At 33.3% G+C, this 25,108-nt stretch overlaps 3 protein-coding genes and 1 long non-coding RNA gene across 4 annotated transcripts; 2 read left to right on the top strand and 2 right to left on the bottom strand.

Moving 5' to 3' along the window:
• Positions 1–52: 52 nt before the first annotated feature.
• On the bottom strand, positions 53–2,246 carry LOC112795756 (uncharacterized). Its single transcript, XR_011880859.1, has 3 exons — positions 1,314–2,246; positions 532–971; positions 53–452 (listed from the first exon to the last, which is right to left on the bottom strand). It is a non-coding gene; the product is annotated as an uncharacterized lncRNA (long non-coding RNA).
• A 9,309-nt stretch (positions 2,247–11,555) lies between these two features.
• Positions 11,556–15,906, top strand: LOC112795753 (uncharacterized). The gene is made up of 2 exons (XM_025837893.3): positions 11,556–14,761; positions 15,261–15,906. The coding sequence occupies exons 1-2, from the start codon at positions 12,178–12,180 to the stop codon at positions 15,668–15,670; spliced, it is 2,994 nt and encodes a 997-aa protein (XP_025693678.1). The 5' UTR covers positions 11,556–12,177; the 3' UTR covers positions 15,671–15,906.
• Positions 15,907–17,503: 1,597 nt separating this feature from the next.
• Positions 17,504–18,444, bottom strand: LOC112795752 (protein DMP3). Its single transcript, XM_025837892.3, has one exon. It carries the CDS (start codon positions 18,261–18,263, stop codon positions 17,607–17,609), a length of 657 nt encoding a protein of 218 aa, XP_025693677.1. The 5' UTR covers positions 18,264–18,444; the 3' UTR covers positions 17,504–17,606.
• Positions 18,445–20,322: 1,878 nt separating this feature from the next.
• Positions 20,323–24,684, top strand: LOC112795749 (uncharacterized). The gene is made up of 8 exons (XM_025837888.3): positions 20,323–20,607; positions 20,899–21,521; positions 21,614–21,691; positions 21,978–22,221; positions 22,638–22,719; positions 23,160–23,298; positions 23,699–24,121; positions 24,267–24,684. Exons 2-8 carry the CDS (start codon positions 20,916–20,918, stop codon positions 24,462–24,464), a joined length of 1,770 nt encoding a protein of 589 aa, XP_025693673.1. The 5' UTR covers positions 20,323–20,607; positions 20,899–20,915; the 3' UTR covers positions 24,465–24,684.
• The last annotated feature ends 424 nt before the right edge of the window (positions 24,685–25,108 follow it).

Raw genomic sequence — 25,108 nt, 5'->3', positions numbered from 1 at the left:
TATATATATATATGAATCTAAGTTCATTGAGAAAATATATACAACTATGGGATTCGCTAATTCATCCTTTCATTGCAGTAGATATTGTCAATGTGCCAATGATACATGGTTGGTGGCTATTTTTTCATTACATGATGTTTTGATTGGTGCTTGCTTCTGTATTTATTGGAATTTCAAACCAACTTAGATGAAAGAAGGGCTCAGGCTTACAAATTGATATATAAATAAATAGTAAAATACCCTATCTATATACTAGTATCTCTCTGTGTATACAATCAACACAGATAAGAATACATAAATAGAGTTGATAGCAGGATCTAACAAAATAGAAAATTATGATCATGAGAAGGCCAATAAGCCTGTTCTCTTGGACAAGAAGGCAGAGGAGCAGGCTGAGCTATGTAAGTTGGATATTGTTGCCCTGGCATCAACACTGACAAAGATGCTTCAACCTGTTCATACACATTCTCATTCTCATTCACATTCACATTCACATGTAAATTGTATGCATAGATGTTGAAAGAGACTTACAGTTTGAGGATTTGTTCCCTGTTTGCAAGGCGGGGTGGTTGCGGCCGTAGAATGAGAATGTGGGGTTGGAGAGGGTTTGAACAAGTGTTCAAATATAGCCATTATTACAAACATTGATATCAAAATGGCGGTTGCAACGAAGCCGAAAGAAATAGCACTCATGGAGGATGTCCCAAAGCCCTTCCATGGAGCTGCTGCTGCTGCTGCTTCTTCATCAACTCCCCTATATGATGATGGAGCTGCTGCAGATGCTGTGTATATGTTCCATCCCTTTGTTTTTTCACTGTTTAAATTGCTCCTAGACATAGAACACTGAACTAACTAACTTGTGTTAATGTTTTCTTTTTATCTTTTATATCAACCACAAATATCTGTGAGATGATGAGGTTATGCTGCTTCTGAAAAACATATCTATCTTGGTTTGAATCAGAAATTCTTTCCTGAAACAAAAGATAAACAAAAACAGACAACACTTTCACGTTTAGTGACTTGTGAAGTACACATCATACTGATCTACGGCTGAGATATAAATCTGACTCACCAATATCATTCACACAAGTCATAAAAAGACATAATAAATAGTATGTATGAACACCTCAAAAACAAAATGCTGTAATCACATACATAGAAAGCTTGAATTCAGGCATAAATGGTATAAAGATGAGAGGAATTGATTAAACAGAGAATGTACAATATGTTAAGAGTAGAAGCATTCAGAAGTAGTTAACAGAAACAATGCAAACCAACCAGAGAGAGAGAGAGAAAGAGAGAGTAAGTTTTACCTTTGGATGAGAGGGAAGTATGGTTTTCCAATATGTTAAGGGTGACAGCAGCCATCTTTTAAGGCAAGAAAGGAAAGCACACTTGTCTTTGCAATATGAAAATATGTAAAGACAAAGATCTATGATACACTTTTGGATTTATGTTGCCATTTCCATGAATCCTTATGCCTAACTTATTGAGTACTATACACTATATACTACTAAACCTGACCTTGTGACTTGTCAGAAGAACCAAACTTAAAGAAATATGAAAGAATGGGCCTTGCTGTCTGCAGAGAGAGCCACAGCTAGAATTTTCATTAAGTGCCTTTAAATCCAAAAGTTGTGTTTTTTTGTTATATTTATATTTAATGCTTCATTTCATTTCATGTCATCTCATCTAGGTTGTTGTTGTTAACACTTAACACAAGGCTTTAAGTCACATGAATAAGTAAAGTGGCTCCTCTAGCCTAGTGGGGTCAAGTTCAAGTTCAAGTCATCATTTCTAACCACAACATTCCTTAGATGAACAACATTAATCTAACAATAATGATAATAATTGAATACATACATTTGAAATGTTTAGAGCTATATAGCATGTATAATAAGCAGCATTGAAATGTAATAATGATGAAGATTGGATTATGAATCTTTGATAATCTCATAAAATTAATTAAGATGATGCATGCACTGATGATTAAAAAAAAAGAGGAAAAGGCTGCTATGCTGCAGAGTGTAGTAGTGTCTTGCAAATACAAACTCATAATACATATTACAAAATACTAATATGATCTACAAACATAAACAGGCATAGCACAAGTAAATTAAAAAGAGTAATTATTATTCTTACTATTATATTCATGATTAAATAATGAGGAAAAGAAAAAGTTGGACATGGTTACAGCTAAGCAGTAGGCAGATCTAGAAGGAGCCATGATTCAAGCCAAGAAAGAAATGTGTGTGTTGTTGCTGTTTACAGGAAAAAGGAGCAAAGCTACTAAAGCAATGTGAATATGAATATCATGTTGACCACTTTCATTTCTCATGCTTGATTAGCCTTAACCTTAGCCTAAGTAAAATAATAAAATAACCTGCTTAATTAATTAAGAGATAATTAACCATATTCAAAGTGCCTGAGAAATGTGAAAGGCATATTTATTTATTTATCACTTATCAGTAACTAAAAAACTTAACAGAAAAATAAGGAAAGAAAAGTAGAAAGGCATGTCACTTTCACATTAGTGTGTAACAATCAATTGGTTTTAGAAGACATACACCAATAATAATGATTGCTCAGTTGACATATATGTATCTGTTGTGGGGTCCTAAATTGTCTGAGTCTGGGTACTACTTGAATTTCAAGTAATGCAAAGAATGAACATGTATATTTAGTAATGTATAGTATATTGTAATAAGAAGAAGATTATTCATGATGGAATTGATAGATACACTGAATCTACATTTAGTAATGTAGAGGTAGGCTACTGTTTGAGTTCAAGAAAAGATGGAATAAGAGGGTGAGAGCTGCCATGACCCCATGACAAGATAGCGCACTCAAGAAAGAAAGAAAAGATTCAACAATATATATGTCTCCATCTTAAGCAACCTTTCACTTTTTTCCCATCAAATTAAATTAATTTTTTTTTCCTTCTGTATAGTATAATTGAATTCGTTGCTCTGCATTCTAAAACTATTTTTTTAACAAAATCTCATCCAAAATGTTAAACATGTGTGAGCTAGAAATAGAGTTTAAAGGGTGCATGTGCAAATTCATTTCTTAACTAATTTTAAACTCAATTTGTTTACCTTTTAACATAAATGTTAGTTTCAAGCCATAGTTTAATTATACTAAAAGAAACATGTGCATTATATTAGCAATTCTTTTAAGGAAAAAGAAAGAAAGTTTGTGATATTTAGCATGACAAAATGTTATATGCACATTAAAACTATTATATATTTATTAACTTTTTTTTTTGTTTTTCACGGTATCCCTCGGCCTCGACAGGCCAAGGACTAATCCATTTAAAGGTTTGTCGCTGGCCAATGGGTTACTGCATGCACAAGGCAGAATTTGAACCCCCAACACTTATTTAAACGGACTAGTGAGCTAACCACTAAATCAACCCAACTTAGTCTGTGTGTTTTAAATTTTAATATATGTTTTATATGAGTTGTTGATTTAGTTACTAAGCCTTGCCCGTAACAGGGTTGAAGTTTTTTATTTTTATTTTTGAAAAGAGATCTTATTAAATTATCTGTCTGCGATATGATTTTAGAGAGAACTTTTTTTTTTTATTTCTCCTTTGAGGAGGTTTGTTTGAGTGAATGGAAGAGTAGGGGTAAATTATGAAGAAGAAGATTGCATATCATTGTGTTAAATTGGGTTGGGCCAAGGGAGTTGCAATATAAGTTTTTGGAGCCCATTGAATAAGTTATGGACCCAACTATACAACTGCCTCTGAAGTTCTACTAACGAAAACTAACGTCTGAACTTGTACAAAAACAAGTCACTTTAATGTTTCGTAACAAATCAATTTGGGTTGGTTGAGTGAGTTTATTCGTCTGGTTAAATAAGTATTGAAGTTAATCAACTTAGGTTGGTCGAATAGTCAGTTTACTTGTCCGCTTAAGCAAGTGTCGGGGGTTCGAATCCCACTTTGTGCATACAGCAACCTATTGACCAGCGTCTGCGACGGATTAGTGCTTAACCTGTCGGATTAGGAGATACGGTGGACAAAAAAAAAGTGAGTATCAGTTTATTTAATTTTTAAATTACATAGTGTGTTTCTTATATTTTTTATCTTGGTGGTACACTAGATTTAAAGATAATGAAATAAAGAGTTAACTATTCCACATTCGAATAAACATGATAATGATAAAAAATTAGACATTTTAATTTGGTATTTCTAAACAACTGTTAAAAAGTGACGAAAATAATTATTTAACACTGAATATATGAATATAGAAATTTAATAATTTACACAATAATTTTTTTAATGTTTTCATGTTAAAAAATGGGGTGACAGGAGATGTATATGTAAATTGATATATTATTTCTATATATTTTGATATTTTAAATACTTTCTAATTCATTTTAAAATATTTTTCTCTCATTTAATCATTTCTTACAATTTATAGTTTAATCCATATCCATGGTGACTACTTAGTGCCAAGGGCTTTAATCTGAAATAAAAAAATATGCCTAAGAAAAAAAATTGTCTCAAATTTTCAATAACTCAATTGGTTTATTAAACTATTTAAAACAAAATTATTAATCTCATCTTGCTGTAAAATACTACAGAAGCATGTGCAGTATATATCGTTGCAAATAGTGTCGTTACTGTTTGGGTCTAAGACTAAAAGCATATGATAGATAAAGTATCATTGACCAACTAAATTAAATAGGAATCTTATTACCATTGGAATATGGTTATGGTCATAAAAATACAAATGAGTACTTTAATAATATAATAAAATGACGAGGAATTAATGAGTGAATGATATTGCCTTAATTACAACATCATGACGTGGAAAAGTAATAACAATGCATATTATTTGAGAGCCGAGGTGGATATGGAAATTAAATATTATTATTTGAGATATGATATGTATGTATCTAGAAATTAATAATAAGCCAAGAGAGAGGAGTATGTGGACAAACCAATTTATCAATATGACTTGGATTTCCACCAAAACGACAAGGATGATGCAAAGTGCAAAGCAAACCCCACAATATAAAAATACCAAGGTCAATGCGAGAAATACGAACGAAAAAATTGAACATAATGAACGAGTAATTTTATTAATATTTTTAAAAAAAAATTGTTTTTTTTTTGTTTTTTATTGATGATTTTGAATATAGTATCGAATTTTTCTGTAGTTTTTGTACATAATTTTAAAAAATTTTGAGAAAAATTTTAAATTTTTTGTTACAATTTTGAGTAAAAAATATAAACGATTTTTTATATTAGAATGCAAAGTAAAAAAATAATATTTATTTGAGATTTTAAACGTGTGTTATACGCTTTTTTAATAAAGTAGTTTTTATACTTGATTAGATTTTGATGGCAATAAAATTTAGATGTATAATAAATTTGTTTATTTATTTATTCTTTTATAATGTGCAAATTCTATACGAAATACTCCTAATAATAACACGTTGATATTATAATTATTTGGATTATGTTATTTATCATTCTTATTTTTTATTTATTGAAGCTACTAGTATTCATAATTATTGATGTGTACATCTGATGTATGGTTGCCTCATAGCTATGTACCGCTTTTGCACTCATGGTGTCTTCCCCTTTTGAAGAAAGTGCTCTCTCATAATCATATACTCTTAGCTTTGTTTCATATCATACATCAACTATGACAAGCTAGCTAAGATCATAATATAGAAAAATTTTCAATTGTACGGCCACACCCGTATTTCAGTGATCTTAATTATAAAAAATATATATAATATTTATAATTAAGATCAACGATTAAAAATTAGTGATACACTGATACGATAGTATACTTAAAAATCTTTCTATAATATATATATATACATAGCCTCATGAGAATTTTGGCAATCTCTCCATTGAATAAGTTAGTGAAAAAATGGGAAATAATGTATTGTGGAAAATTTCAAGAACCAAAATAAATAAATAAATATGACAATTTGAACTATTAGTTGCTTTATTTACCGAGTTTAATTTTGTAATTATATTAGTTTTTTTTATGATCATTTACGTAATTAATATAAAAAATAATTATTTTTATTAATATACTATTATGTAATTAGATATATGTGTAAAATTATTTTATATTAATAATGTATTAAAATTAAATTTTTATTAATATAATGTTTTATTTTTTAAATATAAAATAAATATATTAAATTTTTTTTCGTTTTTAATAAACAAATTTTTAATTTATAATTTTAATATGTGTCCTTAAAATACTACATAAATCCTAATTACATATGTAACCCAAAATTTTAAAGGATAAAATATATTTTTTATTTTTGAAATTTGATAAAAGTTTTAAAAGTATCCCTAAATTTTATTTTATTTCAATTCTGTTTAAAAGATTTTCGATTTATATCAAATATATTATGGAGACTAATTTTTCAAAAAATTTAAGAACAATTCGATAATAATTTTAAAAGAACAACCTTTAAAATAAGTAAATTAAGCATAATTTTTATATATTATTGTTGAATTAATTTTAACTTTTTAAAAATTTAACTATTAAAAATATATTTAATACAAATAAAAATTTTTTAAAATAAAATAAAACTTTAAGGTATTTTGCATATCAAACAAGAAGCCAAAGTAATTGCTGATTATGAGGTCCAATTGTTGCTAGCATGTGTTTTGAGATTTGTGACAAATTTCTTAGGAGCTTTTCGGTTCCATTATTAACATAATTAATGTCAATCTTTAATTTGTCTTATTAAGCTTTCAGCATTTGTGGAGTTGAGCTTTTGAGACAATGCAGTTGTTTTTTTATGATTATCTAAGATTTTATATGTATTGATTATTTCATTAAAAAGAAATCAAATTATTTATTCTCATAAGTATTCTTCTAATATTTATTATTTATTCTCTTTTGTTGGTAATAAAACATTTGACTATTTAAACTAATTAATTTTGAAGTAATGGAACTTTGGAAGTGGTAGATTAGATAATAATTTTTTTTAATTTTAGTGTTATATATCCCACTAGTTTAATTAGAGAGTCAACTTTTTTAATTAACATTATTATCATTTTAATTTTTTATTTTAAATTTTTAAAAATATATTTTATATCCTTAATTACTTAAATTTTAAATTCTCTAAAAAAAAGTTTTAAAAAATAATTTTACAATTAAAAAAATTAGTTAATATATTGACTATTTAAAAGTTTTTTTTTTTTTACTCCATTAGAAGAAAACTAAGTTAAAAAAGCTCACTTAGAGTGTGACACAGTGAAAATTTTATATACAAATATATAACTGAAGTGAAGAAGAATCTGAGTTCAGGAAGATCAGAGAAGTTGGAATATGGCATGGGGTCTGCTATGTATATTTTGATATTTTCCTTTTAACTTGAAACAATTGGTGGAGCCAATATGTTCATTGCTTTATTTACAACACTTTCTTTTTTCTTTTTTCTTTTTTCTCTTTTTTTTTTCTTTTATCTAATTTAGCTCCCTTTTCCTCTTCTTTCTTATCTTTCGTTTTTTTTTTATCTTTTACTCTTTTGCTAACGGATGCATATACAAATGTGAGGACCAAGAAGTAATAAGCTGGCTAGCCAAGCCATTTTTCAAGGAAATGACTTTCATTTATTTAATTTTGAGAAATTATGACTTTAATTTAATTTCTAATTACCATATGTTTCAATTGTGCTTTTTTGTCCTCAGTATCTCAGCTTGATAATTTAGTTAGTGTTTGGTGGAAAGTCAGACAGAGATTGAAAGATCAGATTAAAAAACAGAGACTAAGAGATAGGGATCGAAATAAATCTCAATATTTTATTTAATGTAAAATGAGAGACAGAAATTGAAATAAGAATAAAATTCTAATTTAATTTGCACAAAAAATAAAATTGGAATTAATTAATTAAAATGAGAGTATTTTAGATATAAAATGTTATTAAAGTTTCAGTCTCTGCCTCTAAAATTTCAGTCTCTTGTGTCCCCACTTTTTGGAGGTATTGAAATACTGAAATTTTGGAGACTGAAATAGAAATTTTAGTACCAATTTCTCAACCAACAAACATAATACTGAATCTCAGTCATCTAGTCTCTGTTCTAGTATTTCAAAATAAACGCTACCTTAAGGACTAATCCGTGACGGATTTGAGTTTTATTTAAGAGTTTGTCGTTGGTCAATGAATTACTATATATACAAGACGAAATTTAAACTCCAATACTTATTTAACTGGACAAGTGAGCTGATCACTCGAGCAACCCAAATTGATTTATGCTTCAATTGTGTTAGCTCCAAGTCAAAAGGAGAATTATGATCCTATACTATTCCAGCATTGATAGATCTCTTTACTGTGAAAGCAATTATGCTGTCCGCAACCCTCATTTTGCTCTTTATCATGATGTAATTCCTTTTTATTATATTCTTATTCTTATACCTCTCCTTTAATTCTCTTTCTAAGATTTTCTTATTTATAAGTTTGGGGCCATCTAATTTAATAATTCAAAATAGGGACTCTAATCTAATCATTCCTTTTCACTAAAGCTAAAAGCTTGACTACACTTAGTTTTTTTTTTTTATAAATATTTTATGTAAAATCAATCCAATAATTATCTGAGTTAATTATCCTCTAAACTATCCATGTTTTTTAGTCAAAGTTATTCTGCCCAATTGGTTTATAATAAAAAGAAACCGAAAAGCTTTGTAATTCCTCCTTCTCATTATAAGTTTGTTAAGAAGAAAGCAACAAATTAAACTCCACAGTTTCTTGATTGTTTTATTCACATTCTTCTATTTCCTTTCATTTTACCAAAAGTAATAGTAGTAGATAAAAAAAATCAAATAAAGTGATATTTATAATAAAGTGGTGAGTACTTATAAAAGAGAATAGTTGTCGCAAAGAAAATACTAATTAAGTTGCTGGATCAAGGAATCGATGCTTATTTACTTTTCCCCTCATGAGGTCATAACCTTGAAGAGTTTGTGTATTATTATTTATAAAAAGAATGGTATGTGATGAATAGAAAATTAATTATTAAATTAATTATTATATATTTATATATAAATATATATTATTTAATTTATTTTTATTATATATTTTATATTTTATATTTTAATATATATTTTATATAAAAAATTAATTTAATAATTGATTTTTTGTACACATATAATATAGTTATATTATTTATTACTGATCCTTCATGACCTATGTTGATTAAATGTTAAAATCAGTTAGAAAACAATATAATGTTAACTAAAACTATTTATAACTAATAATCATGAAACACGATAAACAAAAAATTCGTAAAGAGACATCAATAATAAAGTAAGTAACGGAAATGTTTGGTAGAAAAAAATTAGCCAAAAACAACTATAATTTGTCTTATTTAACATTTATTAATTATTACAACAATTAATAAATGTTAAATAAAATAAATTTTGATTATTTTTTTTATCTCCCTAATATTACTTTAAAGTAAAAGGCAGAGAATGACTCCAGTTCCTTCTTAGCACTAAAATTATGTTATTAAATTATTAAACTACAAAATTAAATTAATAACTAAAAATATTAATAAAAAATAATAATTTTTTCTTATAATCAAAATTTTCTCTTCCTAAATTATAACCCCAAAATAGAATATATATTAACTTAAATGATTGTTGGAACCAGATATGTTGGGACAAATTCTATTATTATTATTAGAAGAGAATATAAAATAAAAAGACACTCTATTCAATTCAAAATCTTAAAACAGTAAATTAACGAGTTTTTTATTTTATAAATTCTTCACTTTTTCTTACTTTCTTCTGCGACTAATTTTATGCTATTAATTTCATACACTACTCCTCGTCCTTACAACGCTAACATACAAGTGATTGGTTGTTTTGTTATTTAATGGTACTAAGAAAGTAGCTAGGAAGGAATATGAAGATGAGAAATGGAGTAAGCCATGGGCTTCAGTGCAATGATGCACTATGTCTCCCAATGATTGGAGCGTGTTCTGTAGACGGCACTCACTCATGTGTGGATTGGATTCAACTTGGCAAACTTTGACATTGTAATGCTAATGCCATTACCACACTGTATATATATATATATATATAGTAACTATCATTTCTATTTGTACAACAATCTTATCCTTCTCATGCAAATCTTTGTCGCTCCATCACCTTGTACAACCACTATTAATAATGTCTCTGAGGAAGCAAACAAGAAAACACAAGATTTGTAATCTTGGTATTAATGTAACAAGGGTCAATTAAGACTATTGGAATTTAGGTACAAAGTATGATTACATGAATGATGAGTATGTAGCATTGCATTGAGTTAAGGTAAAGTGGAAGCAAGTGAACTGAGGCTACACATAGAAATCAAAGACAGTGACTCTTCAGAAGGGAAGCAGGCCTGCCCTGATTGTGACACCTCGGAACACCAACTTATTGCCATTAGATCATCATCTTGGATCTTATATCTTATGTGGACCCAAATTACAATTGCATACATACATGCATAGAGAAACAACAAGAGCACTCTTTCCCATGGATTCGTTTTTTTTTTCTTTTCCTTTTCCTTTGAGTGAGTGGGTTTATTGTATTTTAATTTTTCAGTACATACAGTAGCATTCTTTTTTAATCTTTCTCTTTTGCTTTTAATTTCTTTCTTTTGTAGTAGTGGAAGATCAAAGCAAGATTATCTATCTATCTCTTGCTTTTGCTTTTGAGCCCTCTCTTTAAGACCTATCAACTCTTATTTATATTGTATTATTGAATTAAAAGCAAAGGGCATAGACCCAATTAGCTCATTTTCCATACCTAGTTGGTCCCTGGCTTGTAGGGCAAAGAAGAAGAAAGAATAAAGTTTGAGGCAGGAAAAAGCTTCCACTGCTGGTTCCTTTCTTCCATGCAAAATCTATCTGGAAACTTATTATCAATTGATCATTCAAACAACAACATAGTCGTACTCATGATTTATTAATAATCATCATCTTTTAGTCCTTACACATCCCTCTGCCACATGTTCCCAATTTCCAAATTCTTAATACTGTCATACATATATAGGACTTGCTTTAATTTGCTTGGGAAATGAAACCATATTACTATGTATTATTGATTCATGAGATGAGAATATAGACACAAATTCAACACAAACACAACGGCATGCAAATTAAAGTTGCCTTCCAATTCATTCATTCCCCCAACCAATTGAATATTGACATAACCAAATCCTGACAGCATGGCATGACAACAGAGACACCACCATATTTTATGGGGGGTCCATCTTCATGATAATTTACCATACAATACATTCCTTCAAATTTACTACTACAAAGGAAGTGAGTAATTATTAATTTTTAACTGCGGTATACATGAGCATGAGTGCTGAAAAGTCAAAACAGAGAATGGTGGGAATGCCAAAGATGGAAGGCATCTATCTCATTGTAAAGAAGGATAAGTTAGCAGTTTATGGATTGTGGTAGGGAAGTGTATACGCGGTTCAATACAATTTTAGAGAGTCCCACGGGCCACTACACTATACAATACAATACATTATATTTATATGATATGATGCACCAGCACCAGTCTGCAACAGTGCCAACCACTTACTGCCACTACTCACTTTCCATTCTTTTGTTTGAATGCTAAGGTGGAAGTATAGTCATTTAACAAGTGTGTGTAGGATTCCCTCCGTCAAAGTGCAATTCAAAGCAATAAAGACTAAAGACCCATTCTTTCTTTCTTTGATTAAAGCTAAAGGGCATTTTTGTCATACCATCCACACCAGTCACCACTTTACTTTATCATGTTGCCCTAATCTAAGCTTTAAATTTCGGTTATCCATCTAACCCCTTTTTCTCTTTTATATTTTTTTCCTTTCTCTTGAACCAACTCTTGTATTGCTTTTTCCTCCGAGTGTGAGCTTTTCCCTAATAAAACCATAAAGCAAATAAGGATAACAAGTAAAACATTTTTTCTGGGAGTGTGCATCACTTCCTCACCATCTTCTTCTTGTTCTTCATCAAAGAAAAAAAGACAGTAAAAGAAGAAAGGAAAAGAGCAAATTTTACAAAAGTAAGGGCTTAGCCTTGGCTTCTTCAATTCCTTGTATTTCAAGACATGTAACGCTTGAAGCTTCTCAGATTCCCAACTCTTTCTCTCTTACCTTAAAACCTCTTCTTCTCTCCAAACTCTTGAACCGTATCAAACCATGTCCACCTTGGCCTTCACAACCCTCGTTGTTTCGGTTCTGTTTTCTCTCCTCTCTTGCTCTGCTTCTTCTTCAACCCTGCTCAGTGATTTCCATGCACTTGTTTCACTCAAACAAGGATTTCAATTCCCAAACCCAGCTCTCAATAACTGGAACACTTCCAATCCGGTCACCGTTTGTTCATGGACCGGAATTCAATGCCACCGGGGGAGAGTGGTTACCGTCGAATTAACAGATTTCAACCTCTTCGGCTCTGTTTCTCCTTCACTCTCTCAACTGGACAGCCTCATCCACCTATCCCTTTCCGGCAACAACTTCACCGGCGCCATTGACGTCAGCAACATGAGCAGCCTCAAGTTCCTCAACATCTCGAGCAACCAGTTCAGCGGCCACCTCCATTGGAACTACTCCACCCTCCATAGCCTCCAAGTTCTGGACGCCTACGACAACAACTTCACCTCCTTGCTTCCCGTGGGGCTTCTGAGTCTCAAGAAGCTGACATACTTGGATCTTGGCGGCAACTACTTGTACGGCGAAATCCCGCCTAGCTACGGCAGCCTGACGGGGCTAGAGTACCTTTCTCTGGCGGGAAACGACCTTCGCGGAAGAATCCCGCCGGAGTTAGGAAACCTAACGAAGCTGAGGGAGATATACTTAGGCTACTACAATTCCTTTGTAGGCGGCATTCCGGTGCAGTTTGGAAAACTGACGAGTTTGGTGCATATGGATCTCTCAAGTTGTGACTTGGACGATTCAATTCCAAGAGAGTTAGGGAAGTTGAACCAACTTGACACTCTGTACCTCCACATTAACCAGCTCTCCGGTTCAATCCCGACGGAACTGTCAAACTTAACGGCTCTCGTGAATCTGGACCTCTCCAGCAATGCACTCAGCGGGGAGATTCCGGCGGAGTTCGCCAACCTCAGCCGACTCAAGCTCTTCAACCTCTTCTTGAACAGGCTTCACGGCTCCATACCGGACTACATTGCGGAGTTCCCGGAGCTGGAAACGCTTGGCCTCTGGATGAACAACTTCACCGGCGAGATACCGTACGGCCTCGGCTTGAACGGGAAGCTACAGGTGCTTGACTTGTCGTCCAACAAACTCACCGGTGTGATTCCTCCTCACCTTTGTTCCTCTAAGCAGCTAAGAATCCTGATTCTCCTCGACAATTTTCTCTTTGGACCCATCCCCGACGGTTTCGGAACGTGTTATAGTCTCACCAGAGTGAGGTTAGGAGAGAATTACCTCAACGGAACCATCCCTAACGGCTTTCTTTACCTTCCTAAGCTAAACTTAGCCGAGTTACAGAACAACTACCTCACCGGAACCTTGACGGAGAATTCCAATAGCTCCTCTCAGCCTCTTAATTTAGCCCAGCTTGATTTGTCAAACAATGCATTGTCCGGTCCACTACCCAATTCGCTTTCCAACTTCTCCTCTGTTCAGATCCTTTTGCTCAGCGGCAACCAATTCTCCGGTCCAATTCCGCCTTCCATTGCAGGACTCCGACAGGTACTCAAGCTTGATCTAAGCAGGAATTGGTTGTCCGGGGAAATTCCGCCGGAGATTGGGCACTGCGACCACCTTACCTACCTTGACATGAGCCAGAACAATCTCTCTGGCTCTATTCCTCCTCTCATAGCCAATATCCGCATTTTGAATTACCTCAACTTGTCAAGAAACCATTTGAACCAAAGCATCCCCAAATCAATAGGCACCATGAAGAGTCTCACCATTGCAGACTTCTCCTTCAATGAATTATCCGGTAAGTTACCGGAGTCAGGACAGTTTTCGTTCTTCAATGCTTCGTCTTTCGCAGGGAACCCTCAACTGTGCGGGTCTCTGCTCAACAACCCCTGCAACTTGAGCAGAATGACATCCCAGCAGGGAAAACGCTCTCCGGATTTCAAATTAATATTTGCGCTGGGGCTGTTGATCTGCTCCCTGGTGTTTGCAGTTGCAGCCATCATAAAGGCGAAGTCGTTCAAGAAGAATGGAGCCGGTTCGTGGAAGATGACGGCATTCCAGAAGCTGGAATTCAGGGTGTCGGACATTCTAGAATGCGTGAAAGACGGGAATGTGATCGGAAAAGGAGGTGCCGGGATTGTTTACCACGGGAAGATGCCGAACGGAGTAGAGGTGGCAGTTAAGAAGCTACTGGGAATCGGTGCGAGCAGCCATGATCACGGGTTCCGAGCAGAGATTCAAACACTGGGGAACATAAGGCATAGAAACATAGTGAGGCTACTGGCGTTCTGCTCCAACAAGGAGACGAACCTGCTTGTGTACGAGTACATGAGGAATGGAAGCTTAGGAGAGGCGTTGCATGGGAAGAAGGGTGCGTTCTTGAATTGGAACTTGAGGTACAAAATCGCCATTGATTCTGCTAAGGGACTCTGTTACCTTCACCATGATTGTTCACCCTTGATTGTCCACCGTGACGTCAAGTCCAACAACATTTTATTGAATTCCAATTTCGAAGCCCACGTGGCGGATTTCGGTCTCGCCAAGTTCTTGGTGGACGGCGGCGCCTCCGAGTACATGTCTTCTATTGCCGGCTCCTACGGCTACATTGCACCCGGTATGTACTTGCACTTGTTAGTTGGCAGTTAAGTTAGTTAGAGAAATGAAATAAAAGATTTTAAGTAGAAATTCAGGTGCACTCGATTTTACGTGAAGTTGATATTTGAGAATCATTAGATGATTTGACTGATTTGACTGATTTGACTAAATTTTCAGATATCAACTTCACGGGAAGTCGAGTTCGCTTAAATTTTCACTAAAATTTTAATTAGGATAATCAAGGTTAGGTGCATAGTAATTATAGTAAATAGTAGTTACAGCTAGGCAGGGGGTGAGTGAGGGATGCAAAAAGAAGTGCATGGAATTTTATAGAGAAACGAGAAGAGAATTTGTTTTGGGGGGACAATGAGTGTAGTGTTGAGCATTCAGCACCTGCGAGTGGGGACCATAAAACTCTCATTTCCTTTCACAATATCAGAGAGACAGGTCAATCTGACAGTTCGATATGCCCAACTCTCATACTTTCTATTAATTGAAATTGGTTGATTATATTGCAGAATATGCATACACACTGAGGGTGGACGAAAAGAGTGACGTGTACAGTTTTGGAGTAGTGGTGTTAGAGCTTCTAACCGGACGGAAACCGGTGGGGGCAGAGTTCGGTGAAGGAGTGGATCTTGTGCAATGGTGCAAGAAAGCAACGAATGGACGGAAAGAAGAGGTTATGAACATAATTGATCAGAGGCTGAGCGTGGTCCCCAAAGAAGAAGCCATGCACCTTTTCTTCATTTCCATGCTCTGCTTAGAAGAAAACAGTGTGGAGAGACCAACCATGAGGGAAGTCGTTCAAATGCTTTCTGAGTTCCCTCGCTCTTCCTTCTCTCCTCACTTACACCAATCTTCTTCCTCTCAATTACCTCCCAAACACAAACCTCCTAATTCTAATAATAAACATCTTTTGCTTTAATTTACTACTTATTAATAATATTCATCTAAATCTTCTTGTTAATTATTTTCTTTTTTTCTCCGGGCTTAGATTTTACTTTAGTCATATAGAGAGAGAGAGATGTAGGAATAGTGACTACGATTAAAAGGATTGCATTGGTTTACATTAATCAGCCTCAAATTCATCCTAGTGGCAGTGGGCTCCCCAACGTTCTTTATTTGTATTTATGTTATTATAATAATGATTTTGTTAATTAAGTTATCTTTTTGTTCTATTTGCAAGAAATTTTAAAACTACCCTTACAATCCATTAAGGAATGTGGTGCACCTTCTAGTATGGGTTGTGGAAGGATTTAGAGTTAATATCTGAATGGCGGGGTCTAATTAGTAATTAGCCCAGGCCCATTCCATCTTTCTGTCCAGGCTGCTCATGAGAATTGGGGATTGTATGTCTTTGACCAATTGACCGGACGAGAATTTCGAGCCCTTACAATGGCCTGCTTTCTTTTACTTCACCCAACACGCTGCTTTTGCTAATCTCATGGTAAATAGGGATATATCAAGCCCAAATCCATAATTTTCATTCCATCAAATTCAAATCACAACGGTCCTCTGTCCAAAAAAAAAAAAAAAAATCACAACGGTCAACGTAGCTTATAGCTACTTGTTTATTTTTGGCTTGCTTTATTACATTACGAGTTTACGACAATAACTCAAATATCAGCTAAAATTTATTACTTTTTATTAATATTTTTAATAATCAATCAAATTTTTTCAATTCAGGAATCTAATAAATCAAACACAATAAATTTTATTAGTCTTCTAATATTTTTTTTACAATTTTTTGAATGAATCTTCATATTTCAAAAAATAAAGGTTGTCCTTAATTTTTTGAATATATATTTAAATAAGTTTTTGAAAATTTCTATCTCGGACATTTTTGTCTCCAAAATAATTTATTGCATTGAGATATCTAAACTTTTAAAAAATAAAATATATAAATTTCTATTTTGGTTCGATATATTGTTTTTACTTAATCAAATAAATTATCAAAAGTATAATGGAAACCTCAACATAATAATTTCTTTTAGGACGAAAACGTCCAATACAAAATTCCTTAGCAACTTATTTGAATATATATATATATATATATATATATATATATATATATATATATATATATATATATATATATATATATATATATATATATATATTCCCGGAAAATGTTTCTTCCTAAAGTAAAAATTCAATGATTTCAACGCTGAATCATTACGACAATCGTAACCTGGTCCATTATTTACACACACGCAACCAAGAGGTAGGTTTAAGGCAGCTTTATTTTTTTGAAAGATCTTGTTCAATGTCAATTAAATAAAATGTTTTGAGAGGTATGTAACTAATAAATTGAAGAACTCAAATTGCATGTAGAGCTTATGAGTCCCAATAATGCTTAACGTAGAAAAGAAAAATGACATGAGAGCTGGCGTGCAAGCCTAATAAATATGTTATTGGTACGTAGAAGCATCCATTTGGTAAGGATTATAGTAGTTGAAGCTATATATATTATATATAAAGGTTGGTGGTGAGAGATAACGCACTTAAACAAATGAAAAAATATAGTTAAACAATGAAAATACTAAATAAAATGAATAATAAATATATTAAATTTTTATTTCACTAATTGTGCAGATAATTATTTTAATATTAAGATTTAGGTGAATAATTTGGAGGTGTAATATGTTTTGATTTGATTGGTGGTTATCCTGTTCAAAAAAATTATTGGTACCTAACATTACCCTAAACAATATTAGCGAATGAATTAAGGTAGAGGAAAGTTGTTGGAGTTGGAGTCTAATAAACAAATTAAACTCTTGAATTGTTGAATTCAACGACTAATTAATAATAATAAGAAATTAAAAAGGAAATACAATTGGGGGTGGGAACATGAGGAGTCATCAGGAGGAGGAGGAGGTTGAGGGGGTAAGAGGGTAGCCAATGCCATGGCGAGTGGTAGGGAAGACCACAAAGAGGAGGCTGCAGAGGAGGCCCATGGCAACGGGGACAATGTCAAGAACCTCCTGAGTCTCATGCTGGGGCCGAGGGTAGAAGCAGCTCACCACGTTTTTGTCTCTCAAGGCCACGGCGGAGAATACCAGCACTGACAACACTGAATGCACCCAGTCAATGGGCCTTATCTTGTACGACCTTAAGTCCTTCGGCAGGCCCGTTCCAGACCCATCAGGGTAGTCAAACACCCACAGGCCCGTAGGGGTTGCGAGCCCGTGGTACACCTTTCCGTCTGAGGCCTTAACGGAGTCAGTGAAGCAGGCCAGGAAGCAGGAGAGGCCCAGCAGCAGGAGGAGGAGCAGGGTGAGGAGGCGAGTGACGGAGTCGCAGACGCCGTTGTTGGTGAAGAGTGGCGTCAGCAGCTGGAATGCCAGCAGGGTTCCCGTTGGCAGTAGGTTCGCCAAGTTGGCTGTGCTTGTCAGAGTTTGCGACACTGCCCACCGCGATGCCGATGGAGCTGATGCTGATGCTGTGGTGGCTTCTTCCTTCTGCGACGGTTGCTTGCTTGTACTTGTAGGCCTTTGTCTAACTGAGCTTGTTGACATTATTGGATCCACAAAAATCAATAATTAATCGGTGAAGCAAAATTAGATTTAAATTGCTAGGTACGTGGCCGATTGATGTATATATAGAGAAAGTGGGGAATGGATTAGCATTACGCAAGTCACAAGCGTGTTTGCGTTGCTTGTCGTTTTAATAATTAAGAGATGTTAGAGAATTATTAAATAAAAATTTAGTCAAATTAATTAAATTATTTAATGACTCTCTCCATCTGAGTTTTCATCTTATTATTATTATTACTGGAGAAAGTATTTGTTGTTGTTAAATTTTCTGCCAAGGAGTAGTTTCCTTCTAGCGTTAAATTGGTTGGTTCAAGTTCAACCTTCATGTGCTGCGTGCAAATTGAACATGCATAATCATATTTTATAACTTCTATGTCTCGTGTCTGCTTATATATACATGATTACTATAATATATTATATGATGTAAAGTATGGATGCCACGATATTATTATACCACCAAGTCAACAACTTTCATCTCCAACCATAGAATGGATATTCTTTTTCATACATCGTAAGATTCTTCGATCTATTATGTAAAAATAATTTTTTATGTTTGAACTTATACATTTCAAAGGTAATAATTAAAGAAAAAGTATAGTTATACAATAAAAATACTAAACAATATGAATAATAGATATATTAAATGTTTATTTTATTAGGTGTGTAGATGGTTATTCTAATATTAAGATTTAAGTGGATAATATAGAGGTGTAGTGTGTTTTGATTTGATTAGTAATTGTTCATATTGTTCAAAAAAATTATTGATTAGCTAGCATAATCCATAATTAAATTGAAAAGTGCTAGTTAAGGTAAACAATGATCATATTGAACAACGTAAACAACCACTAATCAAATAAAAATACACTATACATTAATTTAATGCGACTAATTAAATTTAAGATTAATTTACTCTTTTAACTCTTTTAATTTATATTATTCACACATTATTCAAAAATATTATTAGTTACCTATATTTTTTAATTAAATTATGCAATGAAAACATATTTTTCACAACCCCAATTGTCTCTGCATCCAAAACAATTAAACAAATAAAATAAAAAAGATTTCTCATATAAATGACAATTTACGTGAAGTTCTAATTGATCTATGTTGTGTTTTTTTGTGTTGTTTCTTTTCTTCTCTCTCTGTTACCAACCAAAAATTAGGTGCTTCCAAAGCTGAAAGTTTATATTCGGGTAGAATAACTACGATGCGTGGCGTGTGTGATTGTTATGGATGTTAGTCAAAGGTCGGTTTAGGTAAATATTTTCGTATAAACATAACTATATATTCAATTCATTTTTGCAAGTATATATATAAATATATGGAGAAAACGTATAAAATACTAAAAGGATAGTAGGAGGAAAGTTCTTCAATGTTCCTTCGTGCAGGTTCTAAATAATATGGAACCAAATATACCATATCAATCCCCGAGTTGTTATAATTAATAACCAATGTAAAAGGGATTAACCTAATGGATAGAAATAAAAAAATATATATTTTGTAAATTCACAAAAACAGTATATTTTATTTTTGGTGTTGGACCAACTTGGTTACCTAGTTGCATGGAAGTGTAATATTCCCGTTTTATTATGATTATAATCATATTTAAATTTAAATGAGTTATTAAACATGAATTTTAAAATAAATTAAAAAATTCAGATACAGTCGACTTCACATGAATTTTTACCATTAAAAAAAATTATTTTTTGGTAGGTAAAAAGAAAGAATCTTAACCTAATAGCATATGTATTATATATACACACTAAAAAAGAAATTAACTTAGGAGCCAAATTAAGTTTCTACATTTAAATTTAAGACTAAATTGGATAGCTAAAAATTTGATGTTAGCAAATTTCAATTTTTACTCTTTGAAAAAGATATCATTAAATTATGTTATTTATAAATTATTTCAAATATATCATTTGATGGAACTATTGTAAGTAATATTTATATTATCTAATATTGTTTAAAAAATATAAAATCAAACTAAATTTTGATTATTGATTAAATTATGTTCCTATCTTATTCCATGATTATTATTGCCAATTGGAGAAGTACTAATAAGTAATAAGTAGAAGTCACGTGCGAAAGGTAGAAGGTAATGAAACGCAGCGTTTAAAGTTGAGAATAGGGATTGGGTTTTCGGTTTTCCATCTTACATCGTACGGTGTTTCGTCGTTCCTCCTCCCTCCGTCGCCGTTGCCACCGCAGAAAAGGGTTTTGCGCTCTACACCGATTTGAATCCTTCGTTCCTTCTCACTTGCGCTTTCTAAACACACTCTCCATCCACGCAACTTCACACCATATCCCTGTTCCTTTTGATGTAATTTCTCTCCTCTTCTGAAATATAATCTTTTAATTGCTATCTTAACCTCTTTTAGCTGATAATTCTGTTTGATTTTAGCTAAATTCTAACCACGTACCTATTCCTGCGAAATATTACGTTTCTTTTCTTATTATATACAAAATTCAGATTATAGGTTTTGTTGTGTGCTGAATTAGCACTTTAATTTGTTCTGCAAATATTTGGTGACCCTTTAGATGCATAGATTTCTGTAATTTGTATTCTGGTGAGTTAAAAACTTAAACTTGGTGTTAATTGGCTTTGGAACAGTGTGGTTTGGTTAGAGGATGAAGCGGAAGCGTGGGCATAAAAAGGGGAAGGGAAAGAGCAGTAGCAAGCATGTAGTGAGTGGTAATGAGACTCAAAATAAGGAAGAAACCTCTGCTTTGGAGCATTATGGTACTAATAATGATAATGATGATGATAAGGATGATAACTCTGGAATGGAGGTTGACACACCTTCCTCAACTGGGACAGATCAGCAGCATTACAATGTGGCCAGCATTAATCCTGATGGCTCCATTGATAAGGCTGTGGGGAAGCCACTCGGGGTTGGACGCGTTAAGGTGAAGCTCAAGACTCCAAAGATGTTGGACTCCCATTCCCAGCACACGTCTTCGGATGCTCCCACGCATAGTGACACCGATAAGAGTAGCCAGCAACACGGCTTTGACAAACAAGGTGTCGGTGCTGATAGGATGGAAGACGGTGCAAATTCCTTGCCTGATATGAAATCCCCTGTTCCATCGAAGAGGGCTGCTACCGCTAGCATCAAAATTAAGTCATCCAAGGTCTTGGCATCCAATGCTGACCACACAGTTTCCAGTGAGATTAATCATCCGAAAGAAAGAAGTCTCCGATATAATAAGCAGGAATTGGACGCTTCCTTAGTTGTATGTTTGAGGACTTTAGATTTGTTTTCCCGTTGTTCTACTTTGTTATCGCCTCAGAGAACATTTTTTTTAACTTGGTTTCTTCTGCACAGGTAATAAGGAAGGTAATGAAAATGGATGCTGCTGAACCCTTCAATGTTCCTGTTAATCCTGAAGCTCTGGGAATTCCTGTAAGTAATATTTTTTCTTTTTGGATAAAAATTCCTCTAAGCACAATTATGTAAGGAACATTAGATGTGCTTTCAGATATTGGTCAACATGTGCTGTCTCTTTCTTGATCTTGAACACTCAGGCATAGAAGTTATTCAACAAGGATCTATGATATTTGTTGTTCCCAGGAGACTAATTTGATTTGTAGTAAAACTGGAACAAAAAAAAAAGTTATCTTTTGTACCCCCAAAAATTTGTGATTAGTTGATTACAGGTGTCTAACGTCATAATGTTTTCTGGAACCAGGACTATTTTGATATCATTGACACTCCAATGGATTTCGGAACTATATGCAGCAATCTTGAAAAGAGCGAGAAGTACATGAATTCTGAAGATGTTTATAAGGATGTTCAATACATTTGGGACAATTGTTATAAGTATAACAATAAAGGTGACTATATCTTGGATCTTATGAGGCGAGTGAAGAAGAATTTTATGAAGTACTGGACTGCAGCTGGGTTATATTATGAACCATCAAAAGGGACTAAGGGTGAGACTTCTGTGTACCCCTCCATTATTTCTTTCTTGAGTGAAAAGGATAGGTATCTAGCATTTAGTGAGTCATTCTTGACCGCCATTTTCTTTCCTGTTTTAAATATTCTTGTGATACAATATATGAATAGGACTAGATGTGTTTGTTTATTATCTCTGCCATTTTTGTCTCCAAGCTTCTTTTACTTTTGGGGTCATGCTCAGGATGGGAGATGGGTCAATGACTGATAGATGTTAAAATATTGAAAAGTGGGAAGTTTATAGTTAAGCTATATGGTTTTCTGAGATTTTATTTTCACAATCCTACTCAAGTAAATGAAAAGAAGATGAAGATGAATATGCTTTTTAATTTCGTGAAAGATGCTAGACCATGGTCTTTTGATAGCAATTTGAGCATATTCTTCTAATGAGCAGGAGCAGAGGATGCTGCATTATCTGGTGATGGAAAAGTAGCGAAGGGTGGTCAAGCGAAGCAGAAGTCAAAGAAACGTCATGGGTGAGTACACTTCCAACGGTGATATTAGAATACTTATGTGGTATAGTTGCTGTTATGATTGGAAGTTGATATCCCTTAGTCTTAAATTGAATGAAATCTATTGTTAATTATGTGTTTGTGTCAGTATACTGTTTTACATAGAAATTATAGACTAATATCTTTGACTCCAGAAATTCGATACATGATTGATGGTTTAATTTTCTAAAAATGAATGGTTAATCTGATGAATAGGAATAGAGAAGCTTTGATTACTCTAAGAAATCACATTAAGTGCAACGTAATTTCTATGAAAGGTTTATATAACACAGTACATTTATAAACTTGGTTATTCCTATTTCTTCAATTCTTATAATATCATACATTATTCTGCAACAATATTGCATTGTAAATTCATATTGATGGTGATACTATTATACTTAAAGCTTTATCTGGTTTTGCAGAAGACACCATAAACATGATTGTTTATGTGCTATTTGTGTGCTAAAGCGCCGAAGGAGGGAACGGGAGGAGAATGCTCGACTTGCTAAAGGAAACTTTGGATCTGGTGGTGATAAGCTTGCTAAAGAATTTAAGCAAGAGGTATGGTAATGGATCATTGCCTACATCTTATCCTTTTAATTTCCTGCCAGGAAATCAGTGTTTTTTATTGCAACTGATTTTACATTTTTCCATTTTTTCTTTTTTTCCACAATTCTCCATGGTTATAAACTGAATTCATTATAACAATACAGAAACGAATCTTATCGGAATGGTCTCTTTATATATTTTCTTTATGCTATAGAGTATTCCAAATAACACAATGTTTTTTAAGTGGCATGACGATATTGCTCTCCCATTTGGTTCCTATTACATTTGTTGACATTAAATGGGATTAGAAGCTCATGCAATGAAGAAATCCTAGTACATTATTTTTTCCTTTATGACCATGCAAACTAAGTATGACTAGCACGTAGACTTGAAACTTTTTCTTGGTTTTCAGGAATCAATGCTTGTAGAAAGCCCTGGTGGTGAGGATTCATCATCAAATATGAATGATTCACTTGGCACTGATGGAGATGCTGAAGATGACAAAGGAGAGGTAGCAAAAATGGATCTTAGTGGGAAGCAGTGCAGCCCTTCCAAGGGAAAGCATGAAGACATTGATGGTGATGATGAAGATGATAATGACGAAGACCACAGCCAAGAGGAAGGGGAAGAGGAGGAAGACGGAGAGGAAGAAGATGAGGGGGAGATTGAAACGGACAACCCGAAGCGACAGATGGATGAGGCTTCAAATCGGTCACATTATGGAGGAAGTTTGGCCGAGAAATCTAATGTTGGAGATGTAACCACTCTTCGTGATGAATATGCAGCGACCCGGCAAGAAGGACAAGCTGCAGTAGTCCAGCGACAGAAGCACAAGGTATTTCAAACAATTTCTGATTTAGGAAACAATAGCATTTGCATAAACTTCAATTAGGCATGTAGCGTGATGCGAAAGGCTGTTGCATTTAGTTAGTTGTAGTTGCAACTGCAGGTTTTACTAAAACAGTTTGGTCTGTCTGTAGGAATCACGAGATAAGCATCAGAAAGCTCAGCTGCTTGAGAGCTTATATGTCGAAAACCCCAAGCTATCAAGTTTATGTGGTATTCTCTTCCCCAACAATACTCAATCTGTCTGGAGTGGACCACATTCATTAGTACAGTGTCAGAATTCAAGTCGCACTTCTTCAATTCACGCAGCAATTCGGACTTTGATGGACTAGCTTTTTTGTGTTACTATTTTTAAATTGATTCACTACTTGCTAGCCACCATCCCAAATGATAATAGTTTTAGTTCATGTGATGTGTTACTAAGTTTAAACTAGGTTTTGTAGCTTTTGCCCTGTCTCTCGGTTTTTAGTATTAAGCAGGCGTAGGGCAAAATGAGTCACATTACTGTAAACATAACACTAGCGAGCAAATGCATCGTCATTCTCATTTCTATTTTCTTGTTTCCCTGCCCATGCACTACTACCAGTGTATAAATCTTAGTTAAGCTCAAAAGTCTACGAAGAATTTTATAGGTAAAATATAAATATTTTTATATTAATAAATTAAATTTAATTTTAATACATTGATAGTATAAAAATTTTACACATGCATTTAATTATGTATCACCAAATCAACAAAAATAGCTATTTTTAATAATCAATGTGTAAATAATCGTCTAAAGGAATTCGACAGGGTAAAATGGTTTATGATTTACACTGTCAGGTCATTAAAATTAAACTCTAATAAATTTTGTTGAAGAGTATAATTAAAAGGTTTTAGACATGAAATTTTATCACAATTTATTGCATACAAATTACAACTACTAAATAATTATCTAAATATTTTCATAAACAGAGTGGACTAAATACACAATAAT

This window comes from Arachis hypogaea, chromosome 4 (assembly GCF_003086295.3).
Source record: "Arachis hypogaea cultivar Tifrunner chromosome 4, arahy.Tifrunner.gnm2.J5K5, whole genome shotgun sequence".
Lineage (NCBI taxonomy): Eukaryota > Viridiplantae > Streptophyta > Magnoliopsida > Fabales > Fabaceae > Arachis > Arachis hypogaea.
Note: the sequence above shows the minus strand (reverse complement) of the source record. Positions and strands in the feature narration are given on the sequence as shown.

Excerpts from the sequence above, each read along its gene's own strand:
- LOC112795753 (XM_025837893.3), top strand. The coding sequence starts at position 12,178 with ATGTCCACCTTGGCCTTCACAACCCTCGTTGTTTCGGTTCTGTTTTCT. Across the intron at positions 14,762-15,260 it reads CTACGGCTACATTGCACCCG|AATATGCATACACACTGAGG; the intron begins GTATGTACTTGC and ends ATTATATTGCAG.
- LOC112795752 (XM_025837892.3), bottom strand. The coding sequence starts at position 18,263 with ATGTCAACAAGCTCAGTTAGACAAAGGCCTACAAGTACAAGCAAGCAA.
- LOC112795749 (XM_025837888.3), top strand. The coding sequence starts at position 20,916 with ATGAAGCGGAAGCGTGGGCATAAAAAGGGGAAGGGAAAGAGCAGTAGC. Across the intron at positions 22,222-22,637 it reads ACCATCAAAAGGGACTAAGG|GAGCAGAGGATGCTGCATTA; the intron begins GTGAGACTTCTG and ends TCTAATGAGCAG. Across the intron at positions 24,122-24,266 it reads TCCAGCGACAGAAGCACAAG|GAATCACGAGATAAGCATCA; the intron begins GTATTTCAAACA and ends GTCTGTCTGTAG.